Consider the following 27,428-nt stretch of genomic DNA (forward strand, 5'->3'; position numbering starts at 1 on the left):
ATTTTGGATCATAAATACGCACTACGAGTGCTTTGTTGGTCAAAATTTGACCACAAAGAGTGAAGATGACGTCAGCGAGCAGGTGCTGACTAGCGCCACGCCGCTCGTAGGTTACGGCCCTAGCGGCAGAAGGTATGAACTAGAACGTGGGCGCTGGAAGAGGTGCTCTCTGGGCAGGTCAGGAGTGTAGTAGGTCATGGTCAAAACCCGGAAAAACGCAAGCTAAGCACGCTTCCGGAGGTCATGTAAAATTAGTAAAGTCCCTTCGTCACATCAGCAACCCTCTCGCATCGCTGTCAAAAAAAAAAAAAAGAATTTACGGACGTTGAAGGGCAGTTAGTCTATTTCAATCACGCTTTACCAGCTGGGAACGAGAAAAGAAAGGAATCAAACCAATCGGGAAGAGTTGCAGTAGTTGCCGGGCGACGGTGTTTTAAAAATGGCCGCTTGGTTTGTTTACACTTCGCGCTCTGCGAGCTGCGAAGGCCGTGCATGAACGCGAGGAATGGACGTGATAGATGAAAATTTGGCATCCGTAGATGGAGGTTACGGCAGACCCAAACGGCGATGCGTTTTCTTAGCCTTCGTGTCCCGAACCGTCGGAAAGGCAGCCTTTTCCCTGCGCGAAACGTGACTTCAGCGGAGTCGTCGGCATAGCCTGCTGGTGGAATGTGCGACTCGGCGAGCGAAATATGAGCAACTCAGACGAAGATGCGTCCAAATCCGCGTCTAGTCGCGAAATCAGGCACCTCGCGCATTCGGTCGAAGACAGCATCGTCAGCAAAGTCAACGAGCTCTCGTCCGCGCTCCTCGTAAGTTTATTGCACGTATCTCGGTAACGAATAATCGATTGACTGACGATAAACGTTGCGTTATTCTAGTGGAAGGTACCACAGATTCAAAATGAAAGACAGCCAAGCCGGTGCAGGGATTCCTTGTGCATTTCCAGAGCGGCTGGTAAATGTTACAGCATGAAAATTTCGATTTGACGCAATCAGAGGTGTCGCATTAATTTTCTCGTGCGTACAATTCAACCGCAAACTGAACGATAGTTATAGCGCGAGAACAAAACGACGACACAGAGACAAGAAGGACACGAAAGACAAACTGAAGTGTGGACACGCAAACTGAAGTGTGGCAGCTTGGGCTAGTTGGTATGGCATGACGATAGTTATAGCGCGAGAACAAAACGACGACACAGAGACAAGAAGGACAAGGTGTCTTTCGTGTCCTTCTTGTCTCTGTGTCGTCGTTTTGTTCTCGCGCTATAACTATCGTCACGCAAACTGAAAGCGAAAGAGCGAGTTGATTATTGGCAAACTGTGCTTCTTTAGCAATACTCAGAATGTTGAAGCTGAGGGCGGTCAGATACTACGCCGCTGTACCAGTAAATTATATTCGATACTCTATTATCTATGTTGTCCATGCAATCCCTAGACAGACTTGCTAAAAAGAAACCATTGTGTACTGAACAGCGTGATTGTAAGCAACGCGCAGTCATATCCCAGTCTTTGACTGCACCGATTTAGTCCTCTATTTCGTCCTTTTCACTCGTGTAATCCTACGAGGAGCGCTAGAGCCTCCTCAATACGTACAGCACTATGGCTTCTGCCAGTGCGGTTGAGTTAGGTGCTGCGTTACCGAAGTTAATTTTCTGGTTTTTATTTCGCCTTGCTTTCAGGACACGAGCAACAACATTCACTGCTTGAACAGCAAAATACAAGCTTACCGCCAGGAACAGAATGCTGCCGTTGAAGTGGTGAGTGGTGAATTACTAAAATGATTACACTCTCCTCCCGAAGTAATTAGGCCTATTATGGTAGACAGAATTTACTGATACGATCGGTATGTAGTATTTGAATTCTTTAAAGTAGTTTCCTTCGGCGTCGATGCAGCCAAGGATACTATTTTTTACATACAACAGTGCTGAGTGTATCAACACTCAGCACTGTTGTATGTGTCCTCCTCTTTCACGCTGTTTCCCTCCAATATATTGTACTGACACTCCAAGCAACTGCTGTAGCTTGATACACTGGCTCAAACCTGATTCTCACGCTGCGAAGGCTCCGTTGAAGATCCGCTGCTATGGCCACTCTTGGAGACTCTGCGACAGCCCGTTGGATGGTGGGCACACCATTGAGACAGTGACTTTTCGCTATTCTCTTGAGGTCTAGGAACAGGAAGACGTCTGCCAGGCTCCCATCAGGACTTATAGTGCCCTGACGTGAGCATGGTAAGCGTCTTCCAGGGGAGCTTTTGAATTGGGGCCCCAAAATTTCGGGGCCCCTAAGCCCTTTGCGTGTGCACGCTTTGGATCAAGCAAGAATGAAGAGTTTTCGAACAGGGTCTACGGCGCTTTGGATACTCATCCAGTCCTTGGTCATGTCACTTCAGTAGGTGCCATCACGTTTGTCCGGGGTAGGCCTTGGAGCTCCCTCTAAATTCGAGAAATAGCGTCCACAACTTGAAACCCAAACGCGGTTTGGGTTTTGCACATGCGCAGTGGCTTTGACACTATATTTTTGGGGCCCCAATTCGAAAACTCCCTAATGTCTCAACGGTGTTCCTGCCATCCAATGGGCTGTCACAGTCTCTCAGAAGGAGTTCAAGAGTGTTGCTTGTTGGTCAAGTTGGTACATATTGAAACTCTGAGGAAACCAATAAAATATCATAAATAAAAAACTGAGGGCTAGAGGCAGTGACACTGAGGTGGCTTAATAATATATTTTTAGCCGTGAAATAACACATACATTGAGCAAGAAACACAGGATGACAGAACGGGCGGCTTTGTTGTTAGATTCTTGGTCTGTGTATGTGCTATTGCGCGGCTAAAATATGTGCTTAAGCAAGTACCACCTAGGCCAACAAGCTGTCTTGCTAAAACTGAGGTGGCTACTAACAACTGACAATAGTTTTGAAAAAAAAAAAAAAAATGCCTCCTCCTAAGTATGGACAGAGCGTGCGTAAGAGCACCCGACCAGATCGCTGCTCCAATCTTATTTGCAGAAATCACCACTGTTCAAGAAAATTGCGTGCTTTCCTGGTTCTCAGTACCGTCGACCTTCTGGTACTTTGTTTATTATAGCTTTAACTTTCACACATAAATAGGATATGACTTCAGTGAACGTTTTCCTTTTCTGCAAGACGTCAAGTTGGGCCTGTTGGTTTGGATTTATCTTGAACTTGGTTAGTAGCGGAACACTGAAGACACGAATACAAAGAAGAAGGAAACAATGCACAGCACTGTGTGTTGTGTGAAGAAGGAAGCAAACAACACAGTGCCATGTTGTTTTTTCTTCCTTCCTTGTCTCTAGTGTTGCACTGTTAAACAAGTTCAAGATATATGTTCGTTAACTTTCTGTACCAAAAAAGCAAAGCTTGTTAACTTGGATGACAAAAAGTTGAACTAAAGGGGACTCATCATAAAAGGCAAACAATGCCGCCATTTCTGAGAATGGGGACTAATTTTTGTCCACCATTCTATGGGCCTCTGTGGAACCTCCCATCTGGTAGTCACAGCATTTTTTCTTTCTCAGCTTGTCTTGTGATGCCTAACTTTTTTTATGCAAGCCTTGCCTACCAGTTTCATTTACAAAAGGGATTGTTCCGCCTCTGTATTGCCCATACTTTCACGATGCACTCAACAGAAATGCTATGAGGGCCTGCAATATCATTAGTGCGGATAGTTCGTTTAATCTGCAGTATGTTGCGTTGTATCATCGCAGAATACACTCTCCGGCATATTGCTAATTGTGCTGCGTGGCATAAAGTGCTGCTAATTCTAGCATTTTTTGTATATAACCTTCACCGAAGGTCTCATTGCAGCTTAGTGCTTTGGGACCCTCATCTTAGTATTGTATATCTTGTAGTCAACATGTTATGTAATAGTAAAACTGATTGATTTATTTACAAAGGGTGAGTAAGAAATTTTAGGCCAGGCTGTAAGCTGGCACCAGAAGTTCAAGTTTATTCAGAAACAGTGCAGACGTAAGTTGCATTTGAGTGAATCGCTGTTACGAGGCACACTGCCGCATCCATGGGAAAGCGTAAGTACTTCTGAGCCAACTCTAATATTGGCAACATGTTCGTTGTGCAACACCACACATTGTGAACAATGTCTTTTGTCACGAGTATCCTTGGTTTCACTTTCGTACGAACTGGCATGTCTTGAATCATGCACCTGATGCAAGTTCAAACTGGGAACATAGACCTGTGCCCAGTGCTATATCTTCCCTGTTAAGTATGAGTCGCATAGTTCAGCCTATAATTTCTCTACATTTTAAAAACATCAAAAATACACAAGAGGAGACAACCAAAAGCAATGGGAACTTATCGGTAAGCAAAGCATATAGCGTGGAAACAAACACAAGACCAAACGATGGCAGACGAGTCCTAACTTAGTGCCCATTCAGTCATCTTCACGTCCTATGTTAGTTTTTGCACTATGTACATATTCGTTTTAACAATGACTAAGCAATGCTAAATCCTGTTCCTTTTGAATAGTTAAATGGGTTTAAACTTAGTTATGTTTCTGATTGTAACTAAGAAGAGTTTGCAACTGAGTAAAATAATTGTCTACATCATCCATCGCTTCAAGCTATACCAATAACCTTTTATTTGCACCTGTGATTTTCTTGTAGCTACCTGGTCCTGTTTTAGGTGCTGGTATTTTTTTAATTGCTTCCTTAAGTGTACATTTATATTTATTCACATACTCAGTAGAAAAGCTGTATACCTGTAAACGTGCATTTTTATTGCACAAGAACAATTCTCTCCAATCTGTTATCATTCATCATCTACCATGTTATCAGTGTAATCTATAGCATTATTGATGAAAGTTGATGAGAGAAATACGGGCCAGATGACAAGTATTGTCCAGCAGAAAGATATGTCAAAGTGTACTACTGTGTTTAGACTCTTACTGTAGCTACCGTTTGCTACTGCCTTGCATCTAAAAATTTTTTTAGCCATTGTTAAGCCATGTGAGCACCTTTTGTCTCAAAAACCAATCAGATTTCTTAAATTCTTGGGGCATTGGATCACACCTGCATTTGTTTTCCAGCTCAAAGAAAATGTTGACGTTTGCCTTAGGCATATTAGCAGCCGAGAGGCCACTACGGTAAGCAATCGCTGTCTTCACGACGCATGTGTAATGCTTTGCTGTTTTACTTATCGATGCTTTGTTGAAAAACAGCCACTTCAGCTGATGAGTGCACGAGATTCTCCCACAAATCCATGGCGGATGGTCCGAGACAAGGAGGCCACCATCCTAGAACTCGAAAGAAAGAATGACCACTTGAGGGCAAAACATGAGAGTGTACAGGAAAAGTGAGTTACGGCTGTGGAAGTTTTACTCGTTTGATTGATTTATTCATTCACTGGTTTTTCGTACTGATTAATATCTAGATCTGTTGCCACATGGTTAGTTATGAAGTTTTGAATCGAAATAAAGTTTGCAACGCCATCACATAGGCAAAAAAAAAAAAAGTGTAACTCACACAGACTCACTCAAGAAATACGTCTTGCACTTTGCGCTCACTTGAACTCGGACTTGCCAAGACTTTTCCCGAGCTGAGCTCACTTGGATGCACACTCGGCAAAATTTTTTTCAGTCGGACTCATTCGGACTCAAACTCGCCAAAATATTACACTCTCGGACTCACTCAGACTTGCAACTCAATATGGGTCCTAGTGAGTCGACTTATGAGCGAGTTTGCCGGCCTGGGAACCGTCACGACTCCCTTATTGTGTCTCATTCTGTTCTAATCTTAGCATCGCAACATAAGAAGAATGTAACAAGTAGGAACCACTAACAAGTTGACAGCAGTCTGCTTCCTGTCATCATCCCATTTTTCACAATTTCTTTTTACCTCACACCTGCTCGGTGGTCGAGCAGTCACTGTGCTTGGCTGTTAACCTGAAGGTTGTGGGTTTGATTATGGCCGTGATTTAATTTACGACTTGGTTTAGATTGACAAACTGCACTGTGAGAACTCTTAATGCCATTTGTTTCACTATCATAAGTTTAGTATTAGCAAAGAAAATCAAGGTTGAAGCTTCATTTTTAAATTTCACTTCGAAATCTTTGTGCTTGAAATGAAAAGTTTCAAAATGTCTTTTTCATACTTTCGCGATGTTGGCTCAATTAAATTTTCTGAAATTCGAATACTGGGTCGACGGCACCCTCCGATCGCAATATATTTTATTTTTCTTGATTAGAAGCTACGTAGGACCCAGTAGGCACCTTCAAAATTTATGACATCACGGTGTTTCGTACGGTAATCTCACGGTGGTGTCTCCACCTCCATTTTCTTTTCGCCCATTTTCTCGCTTACCAAGCATCATGTCGCGGTAATAGTGGTGTTTTCGAGATTGTGAAATTGTACATTACTTGTATATGAAAAATTGTTTTGCTCTTTAGTGTCTCTTTAAAAGAACACCATATTGTCAAAATTTCCGGAAGCCTTCGTTACGTTGTGCTACATAGTCATACTGTGACATAGGAACATAAATTTGCACAAATTATTTATATATTCATCACCCTCTATGATTTTTCCACACTGTGACCACAATGTAAAATGCATAGTGGAATGCTCATGTCTGCACACAAGATCATTTGTGCCTTACACGATGTGTGATAGGAATAACCTACCTTTACGCATAGCGATGTTAGCTATCTTGCCATATTTTCAAACCTTGTGGCCAAAAACAAACAAACAAAAATATTCTTTTGAACTAGCAGATTATGTATTACTTCTTGCTATGATGTGTACATATTGATGTATTTTGTGTCAAGGGAATTATGACCATTACTGTATCGAATCTGCTGCTTATTCCGTATCCTTTAAGTATGCTCATTTCAGCTATCTTTTGCATCGGTACTTCATGTCTTACTATGTTTGATATTACTGCTATATTATATCTGATGTTCTGCTGCCAACATTTATTATTATATTTCAAACACTAATGCCCTCCCCTTCCCCCCTTCAAGTAACCAGAGAGGGTTCAACCCCTTTCCCCACTGATATGTTTCAATTTTTTTATGTGTATATGTATGCACACATTCTGAAGATTGGTTGAAACCCTCCTTTCCCCTGCAGAAATGTATGGCTATGCCCTTGTCTTAGGGGTAATGTGAGTAAACAAACAAAAGGGAACACATTGTTATATGCCAATGGGGTTAGTTGGTAGGTTGGCAGCCATAAAAGGGTGGGTGGGGAGGTGTTGCAGTCTTGGGTAGTTAGTTAATATAACGCAGTCATCGAGTGAAGCCTTTACATGATGCTCACTGCCTGTCGTGCCTGCCCCCATAATGAGTGATTGGCAAAGGAAACTTGGCACTGGACTGTTGTGCCTTTTTTGTCGCCAGGCTAAAAGAGAAGTCGGAAGAGCTTTTGAATTCATCAAGACTGCTCTCAGAGAAGTCACAGGAAGCTTCACTGCTCCAAGACAGCCTCGCCGTTGCCGAAAGGAGGCTGGCCGAAAGCCAGCGAGAAGTTGAAAGAACAGCGCTTCGACTTCGGCATGCTGAAGAGGTCAGTGTCTTGGGGCGTGACATGTTATTGACTGTAATTTTTTTTATGCCCTTGAAAAGCGCAGTGCACTCCCGGTCATAGCTTTTTGAGATGTGCGGAGTAAGAATTTCCCAATGATCCGGCCAACCCGTGTGCAGGATTCCGAGAAGCAGACGACACGCATGAAAAACGAGATTGCCCGTTTGGAACGTGAACTCCTCAATGAGAGAGAAAGGCATTCATCGGTGAGTGCTTGCTTGAAGCCTGGCCTTATCGCACTTCTGATTTGGTGCAGTAAGAAATTAAAGAAATTTCAAAAGTGCCTGACCTCTATACTTTTGAACTTTTCGTGGAAAAAGGGAGTTCTTCTCAGAATACTGTCCCCAGATGTCTCATTGAAGGTTTCAAACCAAAGCACATGACTTGGATATTTTATAAAAGCATTGTGCTACCAGGTGGCTTGTACTGCACTAGTACTAAGCCGTACTGCCGTCTATGATGCGACCAAGAGGGAAAGAAAAGACAAGTACCTTCATTCATGTGCTTGCTCACATCTAGTTGCACTGGAGTTGCTGTCACTAGATGTCACTAATACAGCCCCAAGAATGCTTGCTTGCACTTTCTGAACTAGTATCCTTACCTCTGTACTAATGGATGTTGCACCGTCAACATTGCTGTGGTGACTAATGACAAATGGAAATTCAGTAAGGGGGTGTCATGACGTTGTTTGTAATAAAGCATATCAACAATATGTTTTGCATGTCTGTATTGGCTTTAATTGCATGTAATAGCCCACAGGAGGGGCGCTAGCCAATGTGTCCTGATGTCACAATGTAATACCACCACCTTGATACCAGAGCTAGCTTTGAGACACATGAATCATCACAAATGAGCCATGTTTTTTTTTATGCTTACTACCGTATATTTTTTTTTATTAGTGCTTGAGGGTCCGAACCTTATTCATTCAGTGTAAAAAATAAATAAATACAAGAGACAAGTCAGAAAGGTTCTGTAAGGTATGCTCGAAACGTTTACAAAGTGTCGCCTGTAACATGTTCCTTCTCTATTGTTTGCAGAGTCTTCTGGGTTTGCAGCAAGAATTGAAGCAAGTACACCTAGAGTCGAGCTCATGGCAGGTAAGTCTACACTGATGCACATTAGTTGAATCAGCAAAACAAATGCCCCTTGCATGATTGCGAGCTGTGTTTTAACAGTGTATGTCAAAATTTTTGATACCAAACAAAACATCTGTGGTGCAGTTCGTCGTTTACCTAATGGCTTCTTTCGCTTTTTTTTTACTTCTTCCAGGAACGTTACATGCGCGAGAAGCAGAAGACGTCTCAGCTGTCCGAAGAGGTGTCCCAGTCAAGAACACAGCGTCTAAGGTGGGTTAGAAAAAGTAGTTGCGATGGCTTACTCAGGCCACCCCTTCACGTGGCATGGATCTTGTCTGTTGACTAGCGTTGGCACCTTTCCTGCAAAAAAAAAAAAAAAAAAAGCACCGGTCCTTCAAGAAGGGGAGGGTTGTTGACAGAAAAATAATGTTGAAAAATAGATGCCATTTTTAGTCTTTGGCATGTGGTACCATTTAATGTAACATTGCTGTGCTTCAGTGAAATAATCCTGTTATACATGTACACAAAACTGAACATTCAGCTAACAAACTTCAATAGATTTTTGGTAAATGAAACTCTCTGAAACAAAATTGCTGTTTAACTGGAACAACTGTCTCTTATATGACTGGCTTTGTAGTTGAATTCTGCACCCCTGTTAATTTCTCAGTTAATAGAACTCCCGTTTAATGAAACACATTTTCCTGGTCCCTTCAGGTTTCATTTAATAGGTGCCTGCTGTAGTCACATTGCTGGCATAAATATACCTGTCGTTGGAATTACATTTGAACTGAAAGAAAGTTAGGTTTTGGTTCTGAATTGCTCTGAACCTGCTGCATTTACAACAGCCCCGCAGTGGTGGTCTAGGGGCTAAGGTACTTAGCTGCTGACTCTCAGGTCACGGGATCGAATCCTGGCTGCGGCGGCTGCATTTTCGATGGAAACGAAAATGCTATAGGCCCGTGTGCTCTGATTTGGGTGCACGTTAAAAAAAAAAACCAGGTGGCTGAAGTTTCTGGAGCCCTCCACTGCGGTGACTCTCATAATCATATTGTGGTTTTGGGACGTTAAACCCCACATCGATAATGAGATCAACAAGTAGTACAGATTGGGCGAGCTGGTGCAATATAATATCGTATTGGTATAACGCAGCTCTAGTTGAACATGAAGAAAATATGCAACAATGATGGAGGAAATCTAGATGTAATTGTAGTATACGTGTTATTTTTTCTTGTCTATGCGACATCATGTGTATTGCAAGATGAGCTGTATAATGTGCTGTGGTGTCATGGAATAAACAAAAGTTTGAAGTTGAGATCTCATCCTGTTGTCTCTGTTTCCATTCTTCACTGTTGCATTTTTTCTTTGTGCTCAAGCTGAGCTTCACTATAGCAATACAATATTATTGATAACGAGAAAATGTTAATGTTGTCATTGGAACTATATTATTTTTCATAAAATTGCTAACAGCATTATTTCGGTGACGAAAGCTCTATGTTAAGTTTACTTTTGGCGTGTTTTTGGCATGTAATCCTTGCTGCGTGTCTAGATGGTACATGCTTATATTCATTTCTTGCTGCAGGTTTGAAAAAGTAGATAGTGCCAGGAGTGAAGAGGATACTGACAATCTGGAGAAAGGAAACAGCGTAGTGGTGAGTGCACATTGTTGAATAAATTGTTAAAAATACCTGACAGGCCTCAAGGAACTCGTTGAGTAAGCAGAGTTCACGGCACGGCTCTGAATACCATGACCACTGCTATTCTAAACATCAGTGAAGAGAGAACAGTAATAGTGCATTGGCGTGTTGACATCGCAATATGCTTGTTATCTTTATGGCAACTGCAAATGATGTGCTTAACGATAGCACAGTTGCTCTTTTATTTTGTGGTGCAGCAGATGTCAGTAACAGTTATTCGAAAACTGCCTCAGCACTGAAAATTGACGTTCTGCATGAGGCTGAGTGAAAAATTTCCTGAATTTTTATACAGTACATTGCCAAGTCGATGTACTCGTTGCGAACCTCCGTGGTTGTGCAGGCATGCTCATAAAAAAAACCTATTTGTCACGAGCGCTTCAGTTTTGTGACCTGTATATTTATTATTTGAACTTGTTTTTAAAAAAAGGTAAAACAACCGAGATAAAATTTCCACCCTTTCGTATGAATTCCTTAATTACACACATAATTAGTTTCTAATTTGAATCTAAAATTAGAATCTAATTAAAATATATAATCTGCGAGTTGGCTTTGTTTGGGCTATAACTTGCGTCCTGATTCTGATGCACACTCTGGAGGCATGGGTGTCAGCAGGTGGATGCGAAAGGGGCAGTTGCCCCCCTTCCACAGCTGCGATGCAACACTGGTTTGCGCCACCGAAGAAAAAGATCCTGCCGACGATTATGTCCCGAAGTGTCCCTCAGCGAGCAGGAACAAATACCTGCAGTTGTATACAAATTTGACTTGAAAGGGCATAAGTGGCAAAACTTTTCTTGATGCTTTTCTTGTTGCTATGCTCATTACCCGTTTCATCTTGTCATAATTCCTGTTACCTTTCGTGTTGCAAAGCAGAGTCTGGAGCTGGAGGATATGAAGACGAAGTACGATGCTCTCAAGAAGGAATTGATCCAGTTAAAGCGAAAAGTTGCTCAGGTGTTGTAGCTGCTCTGTCTTATGCTTCAGTTCCACTTTTCTTTGTGGCCTACACTTAGGAAAATACCTTCTCAAGTTTCTCTGCCATGTACCTTATACAGTAGACAAAATTGGATTATGCATAGCACAGCAGGAGATGCTTTTGACTTGTGTAGAGTTGTATAGCTTACAGTTAATTTAGCAGGGTTTTTAGCAGCACACTCTAATGTCATTATAACAAACTTGCATATTACATGAAATTAACTTCGTTATATCCAAAATTTTGTTATAAAGGTTTATTCTTATCACTTATCACTAAATCCATTGCAAGACTATTTTTCATTTAATTTGATATAACCGATATTTCGTTATATCCGGATTCGTTATATCGAGGTTTGAGTGTACAGAAAATGCTTTGAATATCATGCTGCTATATTCAAGGCCTAAATGACCTAATTTTGTGGAGTGCTTAAAAGTTAGCAGATCTTGCATTTGGTTATGCTTAGTAGCTTTAATTTAAGTATGTTATCACAAAAATCATGCAAGCCACAAGTATGATTGTCATGCTGGAAGTAGTTTTTTCTGTGGCTTGTGATAGTTAGACACAAAGATAGAAAAAAATAAAGCTGAAGTAGCACATGCTTTTTGTTATGCGAGACTTATTAAAATATGCTCACATAGCTGTTTAGTCTCCTCTGTAGTTTAATTCTTGTCCTTATGAACCTGAGTTGTCAGCACCTTAATGAATCTAGTGGTCATTGCTGTTGCTCATTTGTTTATTGATTTGTAAGGATAGATCACCTGCATGGTAATGTACCATTACATGTTAAACATCTATTGTTTTTGGTTAGCAAACACTGTGTGATAATAATGTATTTTTATGTGCTATATAGAGTTTATTCAGTAGAGGTTTTGACAGTATTATGATATTATTGGATTCTCATGTATTATATAGGATATGTGCTATAAAATGATACTGTAGTATTTCCGTGCACTATAGCGTGATACAGTGGTATTTTCATCTAGTATTGCATAAGTACTACAAGATGATATTGTAGGATTTTATCCCTGTAATTAAGATCTTTTGTGACTCCCTGGTCAGCTAACAAGCATTATATTGTCACGTCACTCCAGGGGGTGTCGACAAGATTTACTGACGTCTGAGCAACAGGGCTCTAACCAAGCGCGTCGGTTGGGCTTGTTTGCCAGAGCGAGGGCCCACGTGCACTTCTTTCTTCTCTGTGGTGTGGGCCTTCACCTTGGCATACGACCCACTACTAGGAAGAGGTGGCAATATTCCCCCTCAACAACAAAAAAGAGCATCATCCCGGTGCTGCAAAGTTATTGAAAAAAAACCAAAACAAAGTACTTTAAACAAGGAAAAGGGCACCAATAATGAAATGTTAGACGCGATAAGTTCGCCAATGATGAGGCAATTGTCGGAGCACAAATAAAAAAAAAACACAGGAAAAGTGGTCTTTTAGGAACGCGCAAAATAGGGCTTCATGCGCACCACGTGAACTATGTCAGAGGTCGGTTGTTTTCGTTGTACCCATCGTGACGACGTAGCGTCCGGAACCACTTCGTAGTTTACGTCGCTCACGCGGCGTAATACTTTATACGGACCGAAGTATCTGCTGAGCAACTTTTCGGAGAGGCCACGGCGTCGAACAGGGGTCCAAATCCAAACTTGGTCTCCCGGTCTGTAAGATACGTCATTGTGACGCATATTGTAACGTCGTGCATCAACCTGTTGCTGCTGACCAATGTGTAGCCGGGCGAGCTGGCGAGTTTTCTCGGCACGCTCTGCAAATTCTTCTGCGTCAGTTGTTAATTGATCGGCGCCTTCACAAGGAAGCATCGCATCCAGCATCGTCTGAACTTCGCGGCCGTAGAGAAGGCGAAACGGTGTAAATCGGGTTGTTTCTTGAACGGCGGTGTTATAAGCGAATGTCACATAAGGCAAAATGCGATCCCATGTTTTGTGTTGGACGTCGATGTACATGGAGATCATGTTTGTGACTGTCTTATTTAGTCGCTCGGTTAAGCCATTGCTCTGCGGATGGTAAGCAGTCGTCGTTCGATGCCTAGTGTTACTTAGTCGAAAAACTTCATCAATAAGTTGTGCAGTGAACGCTGTTCCTCTGTCGGTTATCACTGTAGATGGAGCACCGTGGCGCAGAACAATGTGGCACATGAAGAACTGTGCTACCTCAGAAGCCGTGGCTCGTGGCATCGCCTGTGTCTCAGCATAGCGGGTCAAATAGTCAGTTGCAACAATGACCCATTTGTTGCCGTCAGACGATAAAGGAAATGGGCCGAGAATGTCCATGCCAACTTGGTCAAATGGCTTGTGGGGTGGATCAATTGGCTGAAGTAATCCAGCCGGCTTGCTTGGTGGCGACTTTCGACGCTGGCATTCGCGACAGCTTTTAACGTACTGCTTCACGCTTGCAGAAAGTCCGGGCCAGTAGTACGCCTCACTTACTCTGGCGAGCGTTCGCGAGTAACCTAGATGACCAGATGTAAGCTCGTCATGACACGCAGAGAGGACTTCATCCCGCATGTCCTTCGGAACGACGAGGAGGTAAGCGCGGCTCGTAGGACGGGCGTTTTTTTTGTACAGGAAATTATCTCGGAGGCAGAAAGATGTCACGACGCGAGATAGATGGCGAGGTATAACGGCGCTATGACCCTCCAGATAGTCGATGAGCGGTCGAATCTCTTCATCCTCTCGCTGGCGTCTGCTCAAGTCAGATGAGCCAAGGGCGCCCAGGAAACCGTCATCGTCCTCTTCTTCTTGATTGACTAAAGGTATGGGTGCACGTGACAGCGTATCAGCGTCTTCATGCTTCCGTCCAGACTTATATACGATGGTAACATCAAATTCCTGTAGACGCAAGCTCCATCGGGCCAGTCGTCCAGAGGGATCACGAATGTTTACCAACCAGCAGAGGGCATGGTGGTCCGTCACCACTTTAAATGGACGACCATAGAGGTACGGGCGAAACTTGGTGATCGCCCACACTACTGCGAGACACTCTTTCTCTGTGGTCGTGTAATTCACCTCGGTACGGGACAGTGAGCGGCTGGCATAGGCTATGACTCTTTCTTTGCCGTGTTGATGCTGGACGAGCACTGCGCCGAGGCCGATGTTACTGGCGTCAGTGTGCACCTCTGTGTCAGCATCTTCGTCAAAATGCGCAAGAACAGGGGCTGATTGCATCCGCTGTCGTAGCTCGGCAAAAGCAGCCTGTTGTTCGGTAGCCCATACAAACGGTGTGTCGTCGCGTGTAAGGCGAGTCAAGGGTTCCGCTATCTTCGAAAACCCTCTAATAAATCGTCGATAGTAGGCGCACAAACCCAGAAAGCGCCGAACAGTCTTTTTGTCTGTAGGATGCGGAAACGCGGCTACAGCGGCAAGTTTGTTGGGGTCGGGTCGTACTCCATTCGCATTGACTACATGGCCAAGGAATTTGAGCTCTTCATAACCAAAGTGACACTTCTGCGGTTTGAGTGTGAGATCTGCTAATTGAATAGCCTGTAGCACACTCCTGAGGCGGTGAAGGTGTTGCTGGAAGGTTTCAGAAAAAACGACAACATCATCAAGGTATACGAGACAAGTTTGCCACTTCAGACCAGTAAGCACAGTGTCCATCATTCGCTGGAAGGTTGCGGGCGCTGAGCACAAACCAAAAGGAAGGACTCGAAATTCATACAGGCCATCAGGGGTCACAAATGCCGTTTTCTCGCGGTCTCGCTCGTCAACCTCAATCTGCCAGTACCCGCTTTTTAAATCCAAAGAGGAAAAATAGTGGGCGTGGCGTAATCTGTCTAACGAGTCGTCGATGCGTGGCAGCGGGTACACGTCCTTTTTAGTCACGCTGTTCAGCTTCCGGTAATCGACGCAAAAACGTAGCGTTCCGTCTTTTCTCTTGACTAGGACGACCGGAGAGGACCACGCACTGTTGGAAGGCTCGATGATGCCGTCGTCAAGCATTTCTCGAACTTGCGTACGAATGGCTTCTCGTTCCTTCGCTGACACACGGTAAGGCTGTTGGTGTACTGGGCGGGCGTCGTCGTAAGTGATGATTCTGTGTCTAGTGATCGAAGTCTGGCGCACCTTAGAGGAAGCAGCGAAGCATGACTTGAATTCAAGCAAGAGTTTCCGCAGTGCTGTCTGGTTTTCTGGTGTGAGGTTAGAATTAATATCGATATTGTTTAGAGACGTATCGGCGGCCTCCACTGCTTCCGACGAGAAGCAGATGGGAATGGTTCCTAATTCATCTGCAAACGCTAACGAAGTGCCACGGAAAAGGTGTCGGTGTTCGTTGCTGAAGTTTGTAACGAGCAGTTGAGATCGGCCATCACGTAGCTGTATGATACTCCTAGCCACACAAACACCTTGAGTCAGCAGGTGTTCAAAATTACTTTCTGCAATCGCTTCACCATTTCGCAATCCACAGCATGTGACGTCGACAATAACACTGGCTCTTGGAGGAAGCGTTATACTTTCAGCAGAAACACGAAGAACGTCGGTACGTTGTTGGTCGTCCTGCTTGTCGATTGCTCGGTCGGCTGAGAAGGTGATGCGATTCTCTTGAAGATCAATGACAGCTCCATATTCGTGCAGGAAGTCAACACCAAGAATAACGTCGCGTGAACATTCACGGAGCACAAGGAAACTTCCTACAAAAGTATAACCGCAGACCCGAACTCTACTCGTGCAGGTTCCAAGCGGAGAGACGGTGTGGCCACCAGCCGTTCGAATCACGGAGCCATGCCAAGGCGTGATTACCTTCTTTAGTTGTCTGGTCATTTTCCCGCTTAGTATCGAATAGTCAGCCCCGGTATCAACTAAAGCACCTACTGCATAGCCATCTATCAGCACCGGTATATCCAGAGAAAGCCGCACATATCGCTCAGTCGAATCTACACCCTTTACTGTTAGCGTCGATCGGAGGTCTTCAGCACGTCGACTGCCAGCGACCTCGCCTCCAAGGGTCGCTTGCGTTAGTTTTCCCGGCGGGGACTGGAGAACCGTGCGCCAGCATGGCGCTGTGGCGAAGATGAAAAGCGCCTCGGCGACGGTGAGCGCGACTGCTGTCCAGAAGGCGGTGGCATGCGCTGTTGAGCCAAGTAGTCCTCAATGTCCCGGGGTCGCTGGCCATACCGAGGAGGCGCTGAATATACTGAAAATCCGCGCAGCCCGAGGCGCCGGTATGGACACTGGCGGTACAAATGGTCCGCTTCACCGCAGTGGAAGCACAAAGGTCGGCGATCAGGAGTGCGCCAAACATCAGATTTCCGAGGCGAAGCACATCTGTCGTCAAGGTAGTGTGCTGGTTGTTCCGCAAGATGCACAGGGCTGGCGTAAACGAGGGGTGGCGGTGTGCGTGTGTTCTCGTAGTACCATAGAGGCTGCGCCGACTGAAGTGAAACCGTAGGAGGTGCTTGAACAAACAGCGGGGAAGAGGAAGCTGGGCGCTTCAAGGCTTCCGCATAGGTCGGACGGTGGTAGTCAGCCGGGGCGGGTGTGGCGTTATTCAGACTCACAGGGTCACGAAGGGCATGATGCAGCTCGTCCTTGACGATGCTTGCAATGGAACTCACCGTAGGCAGTGGTGGTGTGGCAGCCTTTTGCAGCTCCTCGCGTACTATGGAGCGGATAAGGTCGCGCAGACACTCGGTGTTGCTCCCAATATTCGTTAGAACTTGAGCAGTGGACGTGTTCACTTGCCGCTCATACAGGGTGGATCGATGCTGAAGCATCTTTTCCATCGTGACTGCTTCAGACAAAAACTCGGCGACCGTGTTCGGAGGGCTCCGTACAAGACCAGCGAAAAGCTGCTCTTTAACTCCACGCATCAGGTGACGCACCTTCTTTTCTTCTGTCATACTCTGATCGGCTCGTCGGAACAGGCGCGTCATATCTTCCACATAGGTCATGACAGTTTCATTGGGCATCTGGATGCGGGCCTGGATCGCTCGTTCCGCTCGTTCGTGGCGATCAGCACTTCTGTAAGTATCCAACAGCCGGCGGCGGAATTCGGGCCACGATGTCATCTGTTCCTCGTGATTCATGTACCAGGTACGTGCTCCATCCTCTAAATAGAAGTACACACGTCGTAGTTTGGCCGCGTCGTTCCAGTTGTTCAAAGCAGCCACGCGCTCGAAGTCGACCAACCAGTCCTCGACGTCTTCGAGCTCGGTGCCATGAAACGGTGTCGGAACCTGCGGACTTTCGAGGGTGTACCGAGTCACCGGGGGGTTTTCCGTACCTGCTAGAGTGGTTTGAACGGACGTGCTCATCATACTGGTGTGAACTATAGGGTCAGCTTTGGGAGGCAATCCCCTGATCCTGCGGCTTGTCCGATGAACGGGAGTGTTGACTCGAACTGGGCTTGTGGTGCCGCTTCCAGGAGGGGTCTGCAACATCCGTGAGGGGCCTACCCCGGCACCTCCACCAGTTGTCACGTCACTCCAGGGGGTGTCGACAAGATTTACTGACGTCTGAGCAACAGGGCTCTAACCAAGCGCGTCGGTTGGGCTTGTTTGCCAGAGCGAGGGCCCACGTGCACTTCTTTCTTCTCTGTGGTGTGGGCCTTCACCTTGGCATACGACCCACTACTAGGAAGAGGTGGCAATATTTCTGAACTATCCAAAAAATTTGTTATTTTATGAATTTATTTCATAATTCATAATGTACAGAAAGTTCATCACGGAGGGTTCTGGCTCAAAGCAGCTGTTAAATTTAAGCATGCAGATTTCACACCTTCACGACAGTTTAGCTGAAAAACACCTTTTCAAGTGTCTTCTCGATATAATCTTTACTCGTCGAGATAAATGCAGGGAGTATAGGGGACTGATGGTTGCATGTCATAGCTTTCTTTGTGGAACATGTTTTCTCAGTAGAAATGTTCTAACCTTCTGTCATGGGAAACTTGCAGAATGGAAGTGCTCAAGACTTCTCAGCCGTTGCCAGTCCTGAGGAGTTTAGCAGGTACTTGTTTTTTATTTGTACAGGGGTGGCTTGATACCTCAGGCCTCTTGAAGTTTCTGTGAGCGACCCGCCTCGTTGAATGATTGTAGTGTACCAGTGTGTGTGTGTGCTCTTGCTTCCCTCCATCCCTCATTCCCTCTTCCTTACTTTTTTGTCACCCCTTCCCCAGTGCAGGGTAGCAAAACCAATACTTGCTTTCCTTCTGGCCTTCCTTCATACCATGTCTTTCTCTCTCTCTCTCTCTCAGTGGCGTAATGTTAAGAGGGGTGTTGTGTGAAGGTTTTTTTTTTGTTCCCAAAATGTGCGATGCATTACTACAAATGTGCGAGCATTACTAAACTGATCTGAATAAAAATTTTTAAATCTAAGAAAGAGCATCAGGCATTACTCACTCTCAAAAAAGAAATTCTTCATTAGGAACATATAACTTGAAAAAAATTGTTATAAATTGCAAATAAAAATGTTGGAGCAGTTCAATGCTTGCGACTCTGTAACTCTTCACAAAGTTGGGAACACTCCAGTTCTGTGAGATATGCAATAAGATAACCTGAAGTGGGCAAATTCTTTATACATGTTAATTAATTAACACTCGAGAAAGCCAGAGAAAGGTAGGGGATGTTTTTTGTGGTAATCACAGCATGAATGAGAAGACGTTAAAGTGGACGAAAAGGCAGCGTGCCGCCGGCAGGGACTGGACCTGCAACTTTGGAGTAATGTGTCCCATGCTCTACCAATTCAGCTGTGGTGGCAGTCATCGTCTCTGTCACCTTATTTGGTGTATACCGTATTTACCAAATTCCAACATGCTCTGATTCTAACATGCATCTTATTTTTGTGACAAAAAAAAAAAAAGACGAAGCATTGATACTAAAACACACCTGTTGTAGACTGCAAGAAGGAAAAGTAATAAACTGTATGCCAGCTTCTAACGTGCATGCCAATTCCACTAATGAACAAAATGTGCAAACATCTTTCATATCGTCAAGTGGGAACAGGCCATTTATTAACTTCACTTCATCCACTGTAACTGTTGGACACAGCTCCTTATCGCTATCCAACCACATCTTGTCCTCAGTGCCGTTCATGGCACTATAAATACCACATTTCGTGAATGCCTTAACAATCATATTCAATAGAATGCCAGGGCAAGTTTTGGCCGTCCACCTGGCCGTTTTCTTAATAGAGGTACGCTTCAGCCTATTGTTTGCTGTGAAGGTGTGGCAGCTATGGGGCAATTTTGGATTGTACGTGAATCCAATGCACATGCAATTTTAGAGCCTATTGTTCCCGAAAAAAGGTGCGCATTGAAATTGGGTAAATGTGGTATGTGCATTTAAACCTGGAAGTCTTAGCCAGTGTTGCTCATACCCATTAAAACGAATATGGGGGCAATGATTGTGGTTAGCATCCCCCCCCCCCCCCCCCTATCCCTTCTGATGTGTCAGTTGGTGTACTTCAGTTGTATACTCCATTTTATACAGCAAATTCAATACTATGGAATCTAGTGAGACTTGCAGTAGATGCATTTTGGCAGTGCATAGCCAGAGTCAGTTATGAAGAATATGTTTACGACAAAATTGAAGTGCGTGATGCACCGACGTGCAGTTTCGCTGGCTGAACTTCTTTCATAGTTTCCACAGCATTGCATCAAAACTGAAGTAGTACAGATTACATCAGGTATGCGCATGTTGTCGCCGTTCATAGAGATGTCGATAGGTGAAAGTTAATGGATGCTAGCTGAAGCGTTGGATGTGCACTGTTTTAAAGACAACATCGACGACAAAGCACTACTTGAACCGTTTTATTTCCTATTGTATTCACTATGCTTGCTGGTGGCTCATCAGTGAGCTTGCTGTCTGGCATATTGCAGTGACTACCATAGTGATTTTCGCTGTAGCTTTAATATATTGTGATAGACATGTTGAAATATCTGGCTTCTGTGACTAAATAAATGTTCATTAGTTTAGCAACATGTATCAAAATTCATCTCAGCCTCTTCAGGAAATCTCAGCCTCTTCAGGAGTAATCTCAGCCTCTTCAGGAACCTCAGCCTCTTCTCAGCCTCTTCAGGAAATTCGCCTGAATAGGCAGAATCTGATCACATTGTGTGTTCTATACAATTGAAAGAAGGACCTGTCATCGTATGCTCTACACAATTGAAAGGAAGTCCTGTTTGAACTGTTACAGTTGAACCGGCTGGTAGGTTAACGTTAGAAATAAGTTGCTATATTTGCTTGGTCGTGCTCACTTTAGGGTTTCACATTGATGTTCTGCTTGCCCACAGGTTGATCCTGGAGAAGCGGGACATCGAAGAGGTCTGCCTGAGTTTCGACCGCAAGTTCCAAAAGCAGGTGCGTCAACATTCTTGGCCCGTGGTATTTGCGAATATGAAGCACTCTAGCATACTATTCTGAGAAGGCAGACAACAATGAGCAAATTTAACCGTGCAGGAAGGGCGTGTGTGAAAATTACAAAAATGAACTGTTAACTGCCATCTTTATAAGACAGAATAGAAAAAAGAAAGTTATTTGTGCAGGTTCTTTGGTGGCAAGCTTTATAACCGCTTTCATATTTCGTGACCTCATATCTACCCTTTGCATTACACATTATGACCACCTATCAATGAATACATGAAACTTGTGAAATTCGATGCCAGTGTTCTGGAAATGAGATTTAAAACAAGTGATTGTGTTAGAAAATATCATTATGTACTTTACAGTGAATAATTGCAATGACAACCTAAATAATTATCTAATTATTGTGCAGTCAGTCATAGTGTACTTTTTGATAAACCGAACTCGGTGACCCACTCAAGTTAGTTGCTATAGTTAGCTGCTGGCAGGATACATTCCCTGAAAAAGGTTAAAAAGTTATTTCGAAGTTTCTTCAGAAATGCCCGTGTACATTTCTTGTTAGACACAATCTGCCTTTAGCAAAGCGGTCTTGTGGTGCAAATATTTCAACCAGAAGTTTTATGAGAGAACTTTAAGCAACAAGAATGCTTTGTTTAACACTAGAACGGTGTTAGCGGTCTCCTCCTTGCCAGTAACACACACAAATGGCAAAAGTCGTATTTTCAAATAAGGAGGCCATGTTGCGAAAACTTACTAAATGTTATTCAATATTGCAAATGAGGTCTTCTATTTTTAGCTTGGCTTCATTAATGATTCCCTGCTTATCATAGTGTTTAAAAAGGCCACTGCTGTCTAGAAACACAGTGGAACAATCGTCAAAAAGATGTGCAATGCGACAACTTAAAGTGTGGAAACTTTTTTTTTTTTTACACGAAAGTGTTTTATGTCGGGGTCCACCACGGCTGTGCTGATGTACTTCCGTCACGGAAGTGACGTTGAAAAATATATAGAAAGATTGTGAAAAAAAAAAACCCACAACGCCAGCATTCATCACGAAATCTAACCAGCAACCTCTTGATTCACTGTTTTTGACAATCTAGAACAGTTGTTGAACAGCTGTCTGCTGAAACAAAGTGTTTTATCTGGTGAATCATATTGTCTTTCAGACTCAAGTGTTGAAGAGACTGGATCAAATGTGAGTTGCAATTCTCGCCCAGTCAGATTCCTTTTAGTGATAGAGAGCTAGATCTCTGGGACTTTTTCTCAAATGAAATATTGAAAAACTTCAATCTATTTTTGTCATGTCTTTGTAAAACGAAGCTTGACGTGCAAACTTTTCAGGATGTGAACCTCTGCTGCTGAAATGTAGCATGAAGGCCGATACACTGGCAAGCACATTTCGCTAGATCAAGTTTGTTGAAGGGCCTCGGTAGTAAAGTGGGTTGCACTGTGGGCATAAGTGATTGATGATTTTTTTTTTCAAAAGTATTAACAATAATGACACTTCAAAAGAATGCTGCAGCTATGTGACCTATGAACTTTTTAATTAGTTTGTACATCATTGTGCCATTTCTGTAGCCATGCAAACTCATGTTTTTATTTAGGAAGAATTTGTAGACATTTGCTTCACTTTTAAATTGTGTACTAACGCATTCAGCAGGTTTCAAGTGTAATTGAATCAGTTCTAGAAAGCTTTGCTCAATGTGTTCACAAGCGAAGATTTGTTTCTTTTTTTTAGAGAGAGAGAGAGAGAGAGAGAGATAATTTATTTACAGAAAAGTAGAGAGGTCGGCCTGAGGTACAGTTTGCTCTCGCCTGCTACTCTACACTGGGGAAGGGTGACTGGGGAGTAAAAGAGTGATGAATGACGATGGTAAGGTGGAGAGATTAGAACATGGTCTTGTCACGCTGGGGTAACTCTACAGACGCGCATCCAGTTCAGTGGCTTCTTGGAATGCGACTTTTTAAAATTTTTAATGGGTTTATAGGCTGAAGGAGTCGGAAGCAAAAGTGGAAAAGCTGACTCAAGTGAAACTTGAAAAACAGAAGAACTACCAGGTAGGCATGCCTTGTGACTAATGTTCAAGGTGAACATTGGCATTTTACTAGGTGTCACTTCATGTTTTGTACCTGAGGTCCGATTTTGCCCCGCCACGGTGGTCTAGTGGCTAAGGTACTCGGCTGCTGACCCGCAGGTCGTGGGTTCAAATCCCGGCTGCGGCGGCTGCATTTCCGATGGAGGGGGAAATGTCGTAGGCCCATGTGCTCAGATTTGGGTGCACGTTAAAGAACCCCAGGTGGTCAAAATTTCCGGAGCCCTCCACTACGGCGTCTCTCATAATCAAATGGTGGTTTTGGGACGTTAAAACCCACAAATCAATTTACCTGTGGTCCGGTAGCACTCCTCACAAAAGCAAGCAGTATTGACCAATGTTTGACTAATTAGCTGTTGCTGGAGTCAAGGGGAGGTGCTAGTCATTCAAAAAATAAATCTAAATTTTTATCATGCACAAAAGAAATTTTCAGGCAACTTGCTTATGTTCCAGTCGGTTAAAAGCAGATATGCAATTCATTTCTTAAAATCTAAAGTAGTTCGAGATATTACATTATCAAAACACAGTCTGCCCAGCTTCTCTGCAATATTATCATTCAGTGTCCTCGAAAATGTGTGGGCATATTTTAGAACGGAGATCACAACAGCACTATGGCTGTAATTTCAGCTCTATTTATATAAAAGCTACAGTGTGTAATGTGTGGGCTGGGAACCTCAGAATTTTGTTCATTGTGTCACCAAATAAATATTTTCTAGAAGATATATAACTATTACAATTTATTGTGTGTAGGCACTCACAAGCTTTCAATTGCAACAATAATCATCAAAATCTGACTTACTTTGAAAGACAATGTCAAAAACATGAAAGCTCCTCGGAGCGAAACGGTGCCAATGCACCGTTTCGCTCCTCGGAGCTTGCATGATTTTTGAGTGATAAAATTTTAAAAAATCGCTCTTTTGGTCGGTCTACCCTGCCATACCCACTTAAGCACAGCTATTGTTCTCCCTGGCACATATGTAACTGCGGCAACAGCCCCGCATATTTCGACTGAAAATTTTTTGGAATCTTGTGAATAGTCACAATGACCAGAAAGTTCATTTGTCTTGTATACTTCTCTTGCAGGATTTTGTGCAGTATGTTGGAGAAAAGCTCGATTTTGTTGTTGGATTGCTTTCTATACGTTCCGCAGACACCTTTCAAGTGAGTAACTGCTTTGTGCAGTGAGGGTTGTAATGATTATTAATCAAGAGCTCACTTTCTTTGTTATGCACACGCCAAGATATCTACTCAATAATGAAACCAAGGAAAGTATAGGAACAGTATTAAGTAACTAGAGTGTGATAATTATGATATAACTTTAAAGAAATCAAAGTGGATAAAAAACGTGATGTCATTTACATATATTAAATAATAAATATTTCTTAAAGTAAGAAATACATCAAAGCGTGTTTATTTAGATTTTGCAGGACCAGAAAAGATGGCCGAATTAACTGGTTACTGAAATTATCAAAAATACCAAGCAAACAATGAAAAAATGTCTAGTTTGTCTATACACTTCTGCTTAGTGAATACGTAAACATTATACTTATTTTGCATAAGAATGGTGTAAGAGATGTAATTTTTGCCACTCGCGGCTTTGTTCACAACGGGACAGCAGCTCAACATCTCCCTGTCAAAACTTACCTGAAGCGTGCCATCCCGAATTGAACCCGAAACGCCGTTACTGGTGTTGCCGCAGAGTTCGCGCTGACGACCATGGCGGTGCAGACTGAGCCACCTCGTTTCGGCTGTCTGCGAGCGTCATTTTTCCTCCTTTGTGACGCACGCTTGCGACACTTCCTGCTCAGCGTGCTCCAAGAATCGTCCGAATTAACTGAGCTGCGGCGAAATATGACCGAATCAACGCGAGTTAGATGCCACTGAACAACACACACACACCTGCCGAGACCAAAAGATGTGCCTTAATTATCCAATTTTCCGAATTAACGAGCATCAAATTAACAAGCTTTTACGGTATGTCATCTTACAGGCTTTGTTTGCCTCTGAGCTTGCTGGGAAGCGGCCACTGTCTTTTCAGGTGGCAGAAATCAAGGTGAGACAGCAATACAACTTTGCACTTGAACAAAAAGCACATGAGACAGGTTTATTCTGCATACTTTATGATAGACTGGTAATTGGTTGTTGCACTCTTAGTGCAACCTAATGCACTGTACAGCTACTGCAACAATAGGCTACAATTAATTTATTGCCTTGTATACCATAAATAAATTAATTTGAACATTAATCAGTAGTTTCTTAACTAGTAATGTTAATGCTTTATTAATGTTCACTACTTTGACTTATCGAGCTTGGTCACCTTTATTATAGGGCCGGTTGCTTTTATTATAGGGCATTTCTAAACATTTTATATTTTATAAAGAGATTACCCCATATGTACGTACAAGCAAGGTTACACATCAATTTTTCCAGTTGCAGCCATTGAAAAATGCTGCCATCATGTTTGCTTCCACATTATTTGTTGGATGTCTATGGGACATTGTTTCAATCCTATCTGCCACCATGATCATGACCAACTAGTCTACCTAAAATATGTGTCTGCTAATTAGTGTCACTTTGTTTTGCTGTTCACATTGCAGAGCAAGTTTCACTGGGTACTGCAAGAAATACGGTCCTTGTGTCTTGGTGAGGCTGAGTCGAAAACACAATCCATCGCCTGTCCATCGCAGGTGTAAGTTTTTTTGTGGAAGTTTTCTGTTTTCTGACAGCATGGCATACACAAGAATGGGGATTCTGTGACGTAAAATGTAATATGGGAAGTAATGAAACTGATACTTTGTCTAATCAGTTGAGTTAATAATTTAAATGGCAGAATCCACCATCATGCATAGAACGGACAACCGGCACTCACTTGGAGCAGCAGGGTAGATGCCAAGGGATGGAAAATGAAGCAAAGAATGGCATTGAGTTTTCAGACCCAAAACCAAATCAGTTAGCATAAGATAGCGTAAATTGGAGGTCATGAGAAAGGCCTTTGTCCCACACTGGATATGACATAGGCTGATAATAATCATAATGACAAACAATACACAAGGCCACAAAGGAAATAACAATGGAAATAAGCTCTGAGTTTTGGGGTTTCGTTTTGTATTGGTCATAACAGGGTTTCAGATTCGGACCTTGTCCACAGCAAGTTATCTTTTCATCCACTTTTTTTTCTTCACATCTACATTGCAATTAGTTTTAATACCACCCCCTATACTTTTCCTGGCATTATTGTATGTTGGATCTCATTAATATTGTGTCTAACAAAAAAAAAGTGCTTAAATGTACACTTCTTTTCTTCAGGGTTCAAGGAAGCAGTTCATGTGTCAACAGACACACAGACATGACTGTATGAATGCACGCATGTTTTCTGAGCTGAAATATTCGGTTATGTTTAGTAGGACATAAAAGTGTCATGTGAAACTTTTATCGAGACAGCACATACATCACAGCATTAATCACCTAAAGAGGACACAGTTTCTGGGAATCTTCGTTTATCTACTTGTGTAATACCAGCACTGGCTACTGTTGAAAAACTTCGAGCTTTCGGCACAATAGTGTTGTAAATCGAACCCCGATATAACAAACCCGGATACTACAACGAAATATTGGTTATAACAAAGTCATGCAAAATAGTTTTGCAATAAATGTGGTGTTGGGAATAAACATTTTTAATGAATTTTTGGACATAACAAAGGTATTTTTGTGTAAGATGCAATATTATTATAATTAGGTTTCTGTAAAATAACACACAAGGTGTATGAGTATACCTAGCTGTAATGCTATGCTTATACTTCACCTAATCAAGTGGTTTCAATACTTCATTAAGCTCTCCTTCAAGAAATTCACACTAATTTAATTATTTTTGTCAATTCACCAAACTGACACACCACCTTGGGGAGCTGAATTTGAGTAACATTATTAAGTTGGTGCTGAGGACTCCATTTTTCCTGCCTTTTTCTTTAGCGAGTAATTTACAAGTCAACACCAATACCAGTATCATTTTTGATGGCACTTCTTTCAGTTATAATGTGACAATATTTTTGGCAGTCTGATCACATAATGAACCAGGATATCAGTTATAATGAAGTGGATGAAAAATGGTCCTGCAATAAATATATATATAGGGTTCGGATATACACTTCAAATATAGAAAGGTAGCAGACGAGGTCATAGCTTTCCTTGTTTCAAAGCTGCCTATTGTGCTACAACATCAAAAGGCAAATGTGCGCAAATGTTCGAGCGACAGAAAGGTCAAACAGAGAAACAAGTGCATATATTTTTTATAACTTAAAGGTGATAGGGTAGAAGCTGGTGAATACAATGAGTTACAGGTATTGCTGTTGCTCTGCTTATATACCAATGTGTAGATCTTTATCTTCGCAGATTTTATTGTCTTCATTCTGGGGTGTAAACGTTGAGACATAATAATTGTGCGACTTTGTTCTTGTTTACAGTCACCATTGCAGCTCCAGTGGATCTGATGCAAAGGTGAAGGCAAAAAAGTTCTACCGGTCTTGATGCTGCCACCTTTGCCCTTTGTCTGGGCGTGTCTGTTAGTTGTGGTTCGGGAAGGTTCGTAACTTACGGGTGCTTGTGATCCGTATGTTACGGACCTTTAATATCTATGGAATCACGGCATGAATGATCAAAATTCTGGTCTTTTTTACTACATAACTGTCTGTCGTGTTGCTAACCATGAATCATCAAAGGGACACTAAA

At 42.9% G+C, this 27,428-nt stretch overlaps 1 protein-coding gene across 3 annotated transcripts; it reads left to right on the plus strand.

Moving 5' to 3' along the window:
- The first annotated feature begins 286 nt into the window (after nt 1-286).
- LOC119165192 (uncharacterized) lies at nt 287-27,428 on the plus strand. 3 transcript variants are annotated; one of them, XM_075871030.1, is made up of 18 exons: nt 287-812; nt 1,682-1,759; nt 5,063-5,119; nt 5,195-5,328; nt 7,370-7,535; nt 7,673-7,759; nt 8,591-8,650; nt 8,823-8,899; nt 10,209-10,278; nt 11,191-11,274; nt 18,204-18,256; nt 20,541-20,607; nt 21,777-21,805; nt 22,599-22,668; nt 23,787-23,864; nt 24,694-24,756; nt 25,301-25,392; nt 27,164-27,428. In XM_075871030.1, the coding sequence occupies exons 1-18, from the start codon at nt 693-695 to the stop codon at nt 27,225-27,227; spliced, it is 1,449 nt and encodes a 482-aa protein (XP_075727145.1). In that variant the 5' UTR covers nt 287-692; the 3' UTR covers nt 27,228-27,428. The 3 variants fall into 3 exon arrangements, with proteins under 3 accessions (XP_075727145.1, XP_075727146.1, XP_075727148.1); XM_075871031.1 differs by having other exon boundaries at nt 11,194-11,274; XM_075871033.1 differs by lacking the exon at nt 22,599-22,668.

Source organism: Rhipicephalus microplus, chromosome 8, assembly GCF_043290135.1.
Source record: "Rhipicephalus microplus isolate Deutch F79 chromosome 8, USDA_Rmic, whole genome shotgun sequence".
Classification (NCBI taxonomy): Eukaryota; Metazoa; Arthropoda; class Arachnida; order Ixodida; family Ixodidae; genus Rhipicephalus; species Rhipicephalus microplus.

Coding starts and splice junctions, on each gene's coding strand:
- LOC119165192 (XM_075871030.1), top strand. CDS start 693: ATGAGCAACTCAGACGAAGATGCGTCCAAATCCGCGTCTAGTCGCGAA. Junction 11,275..18,203: donor TAAAGCGAAAAGTTGCTCAG/GTGTTGTAGCTG, acceptor GGAAACTTGCAG/AATGGAAGTGCTCAAGACTT. Junction 21,806..22,598: donor TTGAAGAGACTGGATCAAAT/GTGAGTTGCAAT, acceptor ATGGGTTTATAG/GCTGAAGGAGTCGGAAGCAA.